We start from the raw sequence: 12,010 nt of genomic DNA, 5'->3' as shown, positions 1-12,010 counted from the left end.
CTATAGCAATTTATTCAACGAAAGAAAGTAAATAAACGGACGAAATAAAGCAAATAAGCGGAGGGTTAAAATGGGAGTATCTAGTACGCAAGTTGGTTATTTTGAAAGTTGCCTAAGTGATTTAGATAATACTAAACTTAAACTAAGAAATCATGAAAAGGTTCATTATGCTAATCAATACATACTTAATTTTTTTCTAATCTGATTCTTATAACATCATAATTCAAATTATCTCATCTACTTGTAACAACCAAATGATTTATAAGAAATTAAAGTCCTATATATAACTGCTGCCGATATCATACATGCATGGTAACTCATAAAACTACGAAAATATTCATCGACCAAATCATATAATCTCAACTAAGAAATCAATTTTATTTTCAACTAACCTCCTTGTTTAATCCAAGCCATATTAATGTTAATTACTAAATGAGTTAAACTAACTACACCTATTTCTTGAATCAATTTCCAAAACATTAATGTTGGTGCAACATCCCTCAGGTCAAGGTTGACCTGGTTGACCAAGCTGAGTCTTGGTTTGAGTTTAGATGTTTGACAATAAGATATTGATTGAAGAAGAGTCAAGTAGGTCAAGGGAGTGACCGGATACTTGACTAGGAAGTCCTAGTGAGTGAAGCTAGGCAGATGGAAAGTCCTAGTGAGTGAAGCTAGGCAGATGGAAAGTCCTAGTGAGTGAAGCTAGGCAGATGGAAAATCCTAGTGAGTGAAATTAGGTGAAGTCCTAGTGAGTGAAGCTAGGCAGATGGAAAGTCCTAGTGAGTGAAGCTAGGCAGATGGAAAACCCTAGTGAGTAAAACTAGGTGAAAGTCCTGGTAAGTGAAGTCAGGCAAGGGAAAAACCAGATGGGTCAAGGTTGACCAGACATCTGGTGGAAGTCCAAGTAGGTCAAGGGAGTGACCGGATGCTTGGCACGACTAGAAAAGTCCAAGTGGGTCAAAGGGATTGACCAGACACTTGGTGGGAAGTCCTAGCAGGTCAAAGGAGTGACCAGATGCTAGGCATGATGTACCAACAGGTCAAGAATGACCGGATGTTGGTTTGGGAGTCTTGGAACTTGGTTTTGGGCAAAACCAAGTCTGGATCGATCGAGGATCGATCCAGGGATCGATCGTGGATCGATCCGCTTTTCAATCAGAAGCTCGGATCGATCCGTGGATCGATCCGGATGTCCCAATCGATCGATGGATCGATTGGGACGCGGCTTCTCGCGATAAGCGCCGGATCGATCCATGGATCGATCCGAGCTCTGAGCACGGCCGGATCGATCCGTGAATCGATCCAAAGCCTCCCCGATCGATTGGGAACATTCGAATCGATCGGGATCCGACCGTTGGCGTCGATAAAGGCCGCAGGCGCACGATTCCTTCGGTATCTCTTCACCGATTCACTCCAGATCTCTCGCCAACTCCTCCACAGCGCTCTCAAAGATCAGATCGCCAGTTCTTGAAGGATCTTGGAAGCTTTCCAAGTCAAGAGGCGGATCAAAGGCAAGAAGAGAAGCTAGGGTTAGGGTTTTCTGTACTCATTGTAAGCTTTGCGCTTGTATTTTGTTTCCCTTTCCTTTCTTCTTGTACTGAGAGTCTTGTAGGGCTTCTCCGCCCTCGGTAGTTACCGAAAAGGAGTGTTTTCATAGTGGAGGGTGCGTGCGTGGTGTGGATCCTTGGACTAGTCACCTCTTGTGAGGTGGATACCAAGTAAACCAACCTTGTTAGCGTTGTGTGATTTGTTTCTTTGTATTTTCCGCTGCACATCTTAGAAGAAACAAGCAACGCCGAGCAAAAGAGCACGCGACGAGCTATTCACCCCCTCTAGCTACTTGGCCGCTCTTCACCGGAATCATCGCCGGAAGGGTCAAGCATATCAAGAAAAGCTAGAGGGTGAAGAAGTTGGAGCAAATTCTTCAAGTTCAAGACTTTATCAAGCTCAACTTCAAGATGCAATTCCAAGATGGGCTTGGATTTGACACAAGGGTGGCTCCACCATACACTTCTACGAGTTTCGATTCTTGGAAATCAAGAATCGAAAATTTTCTTATGATGGAGATAGAGCAATGGTTTGCTCTAATGGAAGGCTTCAAGGCTCCAATAAATTCAAAGGGAAAAGTTTTAAAGAAAAGCAAATGGAGCCCGGAGCAAGTCCAAAGGTGCGAGGCAAATGACAAAGTGACCAAGCTTTTGGTCAATTTATTGCCAAGCACCATCCTTTGCAAAATTGGAGAATTTGAAGATGCAAAGGAATTATGGAGCAAATTGGCCAAGCTTCATGAAGAGATCCCCTCCACTGTACAAGAGCAAGAAGTATCCAGAGAGGGTGACTCTTTGGAGCAAGACCAAGAGGAGGACTCCGAGGTTGAGAGATGCTCAACCTCCGAAGAAGAGGAAATCCAAGAAGCTTCATCCTCAAAGGAATGCAACGAAGGGAACAAGGAGGGAGCATACTCCTTGTTTCATATTCAAGATGATGAAGCCTCCACCTCTAGGATTGAGGGGGAGCAATCCTTGGTGATGCCGGATCAAGAAGAAGGAGAAGTTTCTACATCCGGGTCAAGAGACGAAGAGGAGGAAGAAGATTCTACCTCCACAAGTCAAGAAAAATCAAATGGAGGAGAATCAAGGTCCGATCAAGAGGAAGCTTCTACCTCCGGATCCAAAGGAAAAGATGCCACCCCTACAAGCAAAGGTATAAATATTTCAATTAATAATAAAAGTCATATTATATGCTTTGAGTGTAGGGAACATGGGCACTACAAGAGCAAGTGCCCTAAATTGGCCAAGAAGAAGGGCCAAGTGGCACAAAAAGGTAAGGTGAAGCCCAAGGAGACCATCCCCGGAACAAAGAAGAGCAAGGAGCACATTGTGTGTTTCTCTTGCAATAAAAAGGGGCATTATCGGAGTCAATGCCCTAAGGGGAAGAAGATGGTCAAGGCTCAAGGAGGAGGCATTAGTCAAGGGGGAGCCTCCAAGGTAAAGAAGAAGGTAACATTTATTGAGCCTACTCCTTTACATTATGGTAAAAAGCATGATAGTTCTAATTTTTATCATTTTAATGCGATTTACCATAAGAATAGGAAGCATGAGGGCTTTAAGGAAAAGTATGTGGCCCTACATGCCAAAACTACTACACCTAAGGCTAGGAATGTAGGTAAAAGTCTAGGCAAGAACTCTAAGGATTGTAGCTACAAGCCTAGAAACAAAAATGCTCATGAACTTTATGGAAAATCAAAAACTAAGGACTTAGTGATGGAAAATCAAGTCTTGAGGTCAAGACTTGATAAAATTGAAAAGACCCTAAAAAGGATGGAAAATATCCTATTAGGGCAAAATGAGCATAACCTAGGTTTAGGGGTACAAAAGCCATCAAATGACCATAGAGGTTTGAGATACAAACCAAAGGCTAAGAAGGATGTGCCCTCTTACCATAGAGTTTCATATAGTTATGGAACAAACCCTAGGTCTAGTGGTCAAGCCAAAAATACTAGGGAAGTCATCCCTAAGAGTATTTTTGCAATAAATGTGACTAAGGCTTCTAAGAAGTCTAAGAAAGTCACAAACAAAGTCACAAGGGAGGCTATCCCTAGAGTTGACCTAGAAAGTGTAACCAAGGCCTCCAAGAAGCCAAACAAGGTCACTAGGAAGGTATCTAGGGAAGTTATCCCTAGTGAATACCTAGAGCATCCAAGGAGCACCAATAGGTGTTGGGTTCCTAGGAGCATCTTCTCTACCCCATAGATGGGTTAGAGAGTGTCAACTCCGATTAGAAGGGTAGTTAACCCAACTTTGAGGAAATTGACACTCAAGGAGCATTTTCAAGGTTTTTGTTAACCTTTGAAAATGAAATGGAATCATTATTTACTCCTTGAAAGAGTAAAATGTGCCTAATGGTGGAAAATTGATTTTATCTTAAAAAGGCATAAATTGGGAAAACCTAGAGAAATACCAAGTTGGGATTTTGATATGTTCTTAGGAAATTTAAGGCAATCCGGGCCTTAATTTAAAAGTGCTACTCTTGTGGAAAAATGAAATATGCCAACATTTGAGGATATGCTTACTTTCAATTGGCATACATTAATCAAGGGAATTAGAAATGCCAATTTAGGCTTTGGCATTTTCTTTAAGCACTTTAGGGCAATCTAGGTTTAAGTTTTAGGATTAGCTAAGATTAACGATACTTAGATAGGTAATCTAGGTATATCTTATTTATGCTAAACCTTGCCATGATTGATTGCTCATAATATGCCATGACATCATATTTTATCTTATGTGTATTTTGCATTCATGACTTATCATGAAAAATACAAAAATACCATGTCATGCCATACATACATCATGTAGTTATAGGAATCTTTCTTTTGAAAGCTATTTTATTTTGATGTATGCCATAACATTATCATGCATTATGTTTATTTCCTTTAAAATTAAGGACATATGGCATTAGTTAAACAAGTGACATTTGTTTACAACAAGTGGAATAAACAAGTGACATTTGTTTAACAAGTAAATCAACAAGTAACATCCTTTGTGGATGTCTACCTCTCAAAATGCCTAGATAGATATGCATGATCCTTAGTATAGGGCAAAACCAAAATCTTACATCTCACAAAGACCTATAAGATGACTTGTATGTGTTTCAGTGCACATTAGATACAAGTGAGATGTTAGGATGATGAACAAAACTCAAGATGTTGATTTAGTGCATTCTTTTGAGTTTTAGGTTCATCAAAACACATAGTTATGTGTTTTCCCATCATTGGGAAAGCTAATATACAAGTCATGTGCATTATGCCCAAGGAACATGATGGGATATTGGTTTTGAAAATGTTTTAAAATGTTTTTGGAAAACCTTGGTGAAGGCTATTTTTTTTATAGTAATCACCATTGAATAGTTAGACACAAACTTGAAGAAAACACTAAGTTTTTGCAAGTTTTCAAGTTTGTGTCAATCTTTGAAAATATGATGTATTTTCATAGAAAACTATTTTTCCATGATTAAGTATGCCCTAAATAATGTCTACACGAAATTTCATGATTTTTGGATTTTTGTAGAATTTTCTAGGGGTTTCTGAAGTTGGCTGGATTTAAAATTCAGCAACTATCAGAGGCTCCGATCGATCCATGGATCGATTGGAGTGCCTGAATCGATCCGTGGATCGATTCAGAAGGCAACTCTTGCGAGCAGAAGCTCGCTGGATCGATCAGCCGATCGATCCACACATCCTGAATCGATCAGTGGATCGATTCAAATAGGTTGAATCGATTGGAACCCAACTCCAATCGATCCAGGACGCTGATTTTGGCTGGGAATGTCTGATTTCAGCACTCTAAACCTATTTTAGTCTAGGTAACCATTCCAAACCCCTAAAAATACATTTGTGTACATAAAACGGGTGTTTTCGTGTGGAAAACAAGGATGGATTGGTTAAGGAAGACTTCATTGAAGTTTAGGTTGAGGTTTGTTTCAAATTTTGAACATTTGAACCTCAAAACTTCTAAATCTGGGTTTCCTAAAGGTTTAGGGATTCCAAGTCATTGTTGGTGCAATGACAGAAGTTACCACCATGTCTTTAGGGGGAGGGACTCTTTAAAGACATGAAAAATTATTTTTCATGAACCTTGGAAGGTGGTTAACCTTCTTTAAAGAAAATGCTCATGGACGAGCTTTTGAACTTGAAATGGGGAGTGGATATCCTCATTATTTCAAGTGGAAACTCAAGTGGTTAGAAAATGCTCAAGGTTGGGTATTTGTCTACATTGAGGGTGAAGTTAAGGATAAATGAAGGGTATGGGACCTTCATTGTCGTGTTGATCACAACGAGTGATGTTGTGAACAACGATGAGCAACTCTTCAGGGGGAGAGTTGTCAACAAATGGATTTGTTGATGTATACCCAAAATTGGGGCATGGGTTGATGTGTGCCCAAAGATGGGTTGATGTGTTTTATCAGTAGGGGGTTTGATGTGTGCCAATAGGGGGAGAATGAAAGGACTTGTGAATGGGAGTAAGTTAGGCTTTCATTACCTAGAGGGAGTTTGCCCTCTTAGGGGGAGAATGAAGAGTCTAACTTATGTGTTCATTACCTAGTGGCATGAAGAATGAGGCTATGGGATTAGCTTAACTTACATGTGGTATTGTAAGTGTTATTGTGGTATTGTCAAACATCAAAAAGGGGGAGATTGTTGGTGCAACATCCCTCAGGTCAAGGTTGACCTGGTTGACCAAGCTGAGTCTTGGTTTGAGTTTAGATGTTTGACAATAAGATATTGATTGAAGAAGAGTCAAGTAGGTCAAGGGAGTGACCGGATACTTGACTAGGAAGTCCTAGTGAGTGAAGCTAGGCAGATGGAAAGTCCTAGTGAGTGAAGCTAGGCAGATGGAAAGTCCTAGTGAGTGAAGCTAGGCAGATGGAAAGTCCTAGTGAGTGAAGCTAGGCAGATGGAAAATCCTAGTGAGTGAAACTAGGTGGAAGTCCTAGTGAGTGAAGCTAGGCAGATGGGAAGTCCTAGTGAGTGAAGCTAGGCAGATGGAAAACCCTAGTGAGTAAAACTAGGTGAAAGTCCTGGTGAGTGAAGCCAGGCAAGGGAAAAACCAGATGGGTCAAGGTTGACCAGACATCTGGTGGAAGTCCAAGTAGGTCAAGGGAGTGACCGGATGCTTGGCACGACTAGAAAAGTCCAAGTGGGTCAAAGGGATTGACCAGACACTTGGTGGGAAGTCCTAGCAGGTCAAAGGAGTGACCAGATGCTAGGCATGATGTACCAACAGGTCAAGAATGACCGAATGTTGGTTTGGGAGTCTTGGAACTTGGTTTTGGGCAAAAACCAAGTGCTGGATCGATCAGGGGATCGATCCAGGAGCTGGATCGATCAGTGGATCGATCCAGGCTTTTCCCAGCGAACAGAAAGCTTCTGGATCGATCCGTGGATCGATCCAGATGTCCCAATCGATCAATGGATCGATTGGGACGCGGCTGCTTCGCGCGATAAGCGCTGGATCGATCCATGGATCGATCCAGGCGTTTTTCCAGAGCACAGAGGCGCTCTAGATCGATCCGTGAATCGATCCAAAGCCTCCCCGATCGATTGGGAACATTTGAATCGATCGGGTTCCGACCGTTGGCGTCGATAAAGGCCGCAGGCGCACGATTCCTTCGGTATCTCTTCACCGATTCACTCCAGATCTCTCGCCAACTCCTCCACAGCGCTCTCAAAGATCAGATCGCCAGTTCTTGAAGGATCTTGGAAGCTTTCCAAGTCAAGAGGCGGATCAAAGGCAAGAAGAGAAGCTAGGGTTAGGGTTTTCTGTACTCATTGTAAGCTTTGCGCTTGTATTTTGTTTCCCTTTCCTTTCTTCTTGTACTGAGAGTCTTGTAGGGCTTCTCCGCCCTCGGTAGTTACCGAAAAGGAGTGTTTTCATAGTGGAGGGTGCGTGCGTGGTGTGGATCCTTGGACTAGTCACCTCTTGTGAGGTGGATACCAAGTAAACCAACCTTGTTAGCGTTGTGTGATTTGTTTCTTTGTATTTTCCGCTGCACATCTTAGAAGAAACAAGCAACGCCGAGCAAAGAGCACGCGACGAGCTATTCACCCCCCCTCTAGCTACTTTTAGTCCTAACAATTAACACCCTCCACACCAACTGAGGAAAAAAATATACATAAATATATATTTATGTTTATCGAAGAGCCAAATCGATAGGGCTGTATATATAAACGAACATGTTCACGAGCCTCTAAATGAGTATATTCGCGAGCTCATGAACTAAACATTGTTAAACTCGAGCTCAGCTCAATAATATTTTGAGTTTTAAATCAAACTTAAACTTGACTCGTTAATTTAATCAAACGAACTCAAATGAAATTTTTTTTTAAACCAAGATCTGATTCGAGTAAGAAAATAGGAGAGTCAAAACCCTTTCACATAGTTTACTGGCCATGCATGACAATGAAAGATGAATCCTTGTTCAAAGGGCCAGACTAAAAAAAAAAAAATGTACAGTTTGTACGCTGACCAGTCTTTGATCTCAATAATGATTTGTTGTTGTATTCTTTTGGATTTACATGATATCTTCCAAATTAAACTTCTAGATGAATAAGACATAAGATATTTCAAATGAAGAAATGAATATAGTGAAATTGATTTTAAATATGTATAAATTATATTTCAAATTTATAGAAGACGGTCTACATATTTAAAAATAAATAAATATTTAATTATATAATATTATTTATTTTAAGATATTCTCGATTTAATTAATTTAAAAAAGTTAAGCCAGCCAAGGACTCTATCGTCATTTCAAAAATATCTTTAGTATGTTTATTCAATTATTATTTATAGTTTTTGGAATCCCGCCTTAGCGTGCCCTAAACCAAAACCCTCTTCTTCTTCTTCTTCTTCTTCTTCTTTTTTTCGAGGCGGTTTCTTCTCGCTTCGTGTTGGATCGCTCGAAGCGTCGCCGCTCGATCGCACCCCCCTTTTCACAAGGAGATCATCGTCCATGGCGCCCGTCGCCCCCGCAGCGGAACGTATCCTTTCTTCATTCGATCGGTTCTTTTCACTAACGTTGTCTTTCAGTGTGGGCGATTCGAGGTTATACTATGAATGATTGATCTCTTTTCATTTCGTCTTTCTTCTTTCACTTTCGATGTGTATCCGGTTGAGGTTTTGGGGCTAGATGATCTGCCCGTTGATCTTTTTTTTTTTGTGTGTACATTATGGACTAGGGTTCTTATCTTGCATGGTGGAACTTCCAATGGGGAATCATTGGTTATGGAATATGACTTATTGTATCCACTTAGAGCTTCTTTCTTTGTGTGATCGATTTTGACGGATTTTCGGTTTGTCTGGTTCATATTATCCTTGACGCTTTTGGGCAGAAGCTTCAAATTTATTACAGAAACTGTCTTTGGATCCTCAGCAGAAGTTCAAAGGTGCTGTTGAGGCTACCAAACAGGTGATAGCGTTTACTCATCGATTTTTTTTTTCTTGGAGTGTTTCTGGATGCTCGAGTTTGTGTTGATAACTATTTTATCTGATTGTTAGGTTTCTTCAGTCCAAAATGGTTCAAGTAATACTGATGCCTCAAACATGCCGATTACTTCAGAACATTCATTGACACCTGTTCTCTCTGAATTCGTGGATTCTGGTAACTACTATGTGCCTGCTGGTTATGTGCATCCTGCTTATTTCTATGGAGGTAGTGAATTCTACTTTGAAATAGTTGTCACTTGAGTTAGTTGCTCTTATTTTACTGTTATATGTGATGCATTTTCCAGGCTATGACCATGCTATCAATGACTGGAAAGATTACCCCAGATATGTATATCAAGATGTTGGGCAGGTGACTAACATATAAGTGCCATTATAAGATGCATAATATCTCCACTAAGCAAAAAAATTTATATGCATTGACGGTGGGTTAGCTGTACTTAGTCTAGTTTACTCGTAGTAAGATGAGTTTCTTTAATTGCTAAAGAGAATTCAGTGCGTGTAACTAAATGCAAAGCACATTATTATTTGTTTTTTCTTTCATTTGTGGAAGGGATTCTATGGTGACTTGCATCGAGGATATGGATATGCTCGTTACAATGCTTATCCTTCTGATGGGTCAGCAGCTCTAACAACGGGGCATGATGGCCAACTTTATGGCAAGCGACGGCATCAATATCAAGTTCCCATTTTTGAGTCACACACTCCAACTAGTTCAACTGACCAAGGAGAAACTTCTACTGCTTGTTCTGTTGATCAGACCTCAATCTCTTTGGATGCACCTAAGAACCCCAGTGGAGTTACAAATGGAAATACTAATAATGGGAGGTCAAGCCACCAAAATTTGTCAAATGCTTCACGATGTAATGGAGGTTATCAGGACCTTTGTTATAGGTTTGATGGAATGTGGTCGTCTGTAGCATGGTATGCCAATGGGCATCCCAGGCCAGCTACAGCCAGACCTCTCTCAACTAGTACAGGGCACAATACTAATAACTGGTCTGCAAGAAATCAGTGCCAACAACCTACTGCCCGCGGCATGGTATGTATATTTAGCAATCATTATTTATGCTTTTTTAAGATATATTTGTTTCAGTAAAACTGTTTGCTTACCATTGTGATCTATTATTTTGCTCACCAAAAAAGACCAAATATCTCATTAATGCTTTCCTCATGGTACCATATTCATGCAATTTCCAGGAAATGAATGCCCATAGATCAGCATCTGGAATATTTCCAAGTGCACCTCTTGTTAGCAGAATGCATCAAACAAATCATATATGTGGATCGAGGAACAAATTTGGATACGGACAAGGGCGTATACTGATGGACAAGAAGCATGATGCTAGGAACCAAAGAAATGCCTTCAGTGATGCAAGCCAACGGGGATTCAATGAGCTAAACAGAGGTCCAAGAGCCAGTCACTACAATAATCAAAAGACTGGTCAGTCTACTATGGTTAAGTTGGGGAAGAGTCAAACTAGAGTGCCTCTGGACACAGAACAATACAATCGACAAGACTTTTCTGATAAATACTCCAGTGCAAAATTCTTTATCATAAAATCATACAGCGAGGATGATGTTCACAAAAGTATCAAATACAACGTGTGGGCCAGCACCCTCAATGGAAATAAGAAGTTGAATGCGGGATATCTGGAAGCTCAGGAAGGAGCTGACGATTGTCCCGTCTTTTTATTTTTTTCCGTAAGTATGAGAATCACACATAAGGAATATGCTTGTTTTTTCTTAGAAAATAACTCACTGGGTTGTTATTAACTCAGGTAAATGCGAGCGGGCAATTTGTTGGTGTTGCAGAGATGGTTGGCCCCGTCAATTTTAACAAGACTGTTGACTATTGGCAACATGATAAATGGATCGGGTGCTTCCCTCTGAAATGGCATATTATTAAGGATGTTCCAAATAGCATTATGAAGCATATCACTCTTGAGAACAATGAGAACAAACCAGTTACCAACAGCCGAGACACCCAGGAGGTAAATATTAATGCGAGATTATAATCTATATCTCTGCATGAATACCTAAGATTTTGATATTTTGAATTTTGTTGTGCAGGTGAAGCTAGAACAGGGTCTCCAGATGCTCAAGATCTTCAAGGAACACACAAACAACACATGTATTCTTGATGATTTTGACTTTTATGAAGATTGTCAGAATTCTTTGCTAGATAAAAGGGCAAACCAACACTTTCAGAAGCAGGTAAGTTGTTTTTCTATGTATTTAACTTGTGGAAACTGTATGTGAGCTAATTATCCATTACCTCTCCTGTGTTTCAGGTCTGGGATGTGAAGACTAGCCATCCACCCTCGAAGGGTGCAAGAGAAGTTGACAATGTGCTGGGATTGTAAACAACTTCTGTTCTGAAAAAAGGAAGCAGTATTAAAGGAACATCCTGTGGCTGTGGATGCTGGTGATGCGCCGAAGACTGAAGCTTGCATTTGATGATTATTCTCTCTTTGCTGCTGTAATGAGCTTCGATTATCAGTGCAGTCTCACTCAGGTGTTATTGGTTATGATGGATGATCGCAACTTAAATCCCGATAAGACTGCAGTTGATTCGGAAGCGTGAGGGGATTTTTACCAATGGAAGCCAGTAAGTTGGTATGGCTCCAACAGCCTGCTCCATTGCCGATCTTTTTTCTTCTTTCTGCCCGTAGGTTGATGCTTTGGTGCTGATTTGCAGAGGCAATACAACTTCAAGTTCTTTGCTGTCGTAGATAGGGCTTTTTTCCTTATTTTTTTTCTTTTTCTTCTTACATTTTGCTCTTCTTTTGTTTTGGAGCAGAAACAGATTATGAACTAGTGTCGAACTACGGATCAATCAGTGATGACTGATGTATGGAACACCGAAGGGCATCTTTGAACTTCTACAAAATTATCTTGGTTTTCACATATACCTTCTTTTAGCCCCTGAAAACTATATTATTAATATTTTTTAAATTAGCTTTTATAAGTTATATTACTTTTAAATACATTGCAAAAAAAAAAAA

General features: G+C 40.3%; 1 protein-coding gene across 3 annotated transcripts; it reads left to right on the top strand.

Annotated features, from left to right (window-relative positions):
- The first annotated feature begins 8,385 nt into the window (after positions 1-8,385).
- LOC122034294 (YTH domain-containing protein ECT2-like) lies at positions 8,386-11,898 on the top strand. Of its 3 annotated transcripts, none has more exons than XR_006126675.1 (10): positions 8,386-8,539; positions 8,891-8,967; positions 9,057-9,210; positions 9,290-9,354; positions 9,556-10,044; positions 10,203-10,706; positions 10,784-10,996; positions 11,076-11,219; positions 11,297-11,613; positions 11,806-11,898. XR_006126675.1 is itself a non-coding variant. In XM_042593480.1 (9 exons), the coding sequence occupies exons 1-9, from the start codon at positions 8,512-8,514 to the stop codon at positions 11,366-11,368; spliced, it is 1,746 nt and encodes a 581-aa protein (XP_042449414.1). In that variant the 5' UTR covers positions 8,386-8,511; the 3' UTR covers positions 11,369-11,898. The 3 variants fall into 3 exon arrangements, 1 of the variants encoding a protein (XP_042449414.1); XR_006126674.1 differs by having other exon boundaries at positions 11,297-11,621; XM_042593480.1 differs by having other exon boundaries at positions 11,297-11,898.
- The last annotated feature ends 112 nt before the right edge of the window (positions 11,899-12,010 follow it).

This window comes from Zingiber officinale, chromosome 11B (assembly GCF_018446385.1).
Source record: "Zingiber officinale cultivar Zhangliang chromosome 11B, Zo_v1.1, whole genome shotgun sequence".
In the NCBI taxonomy this organism is placed as follows: domain Eukaryota; kingdom Viridiplantae; phylum Streptophyta; class Magnoliopsida; order Zingiberales; family Zingiberaceae; genus Zingiber; species Zingiber officinale.
Note: the sequence above shows the minus strand (reverse complement) of the source record. Positions and strands in the feature narration are given on the sequence as shown.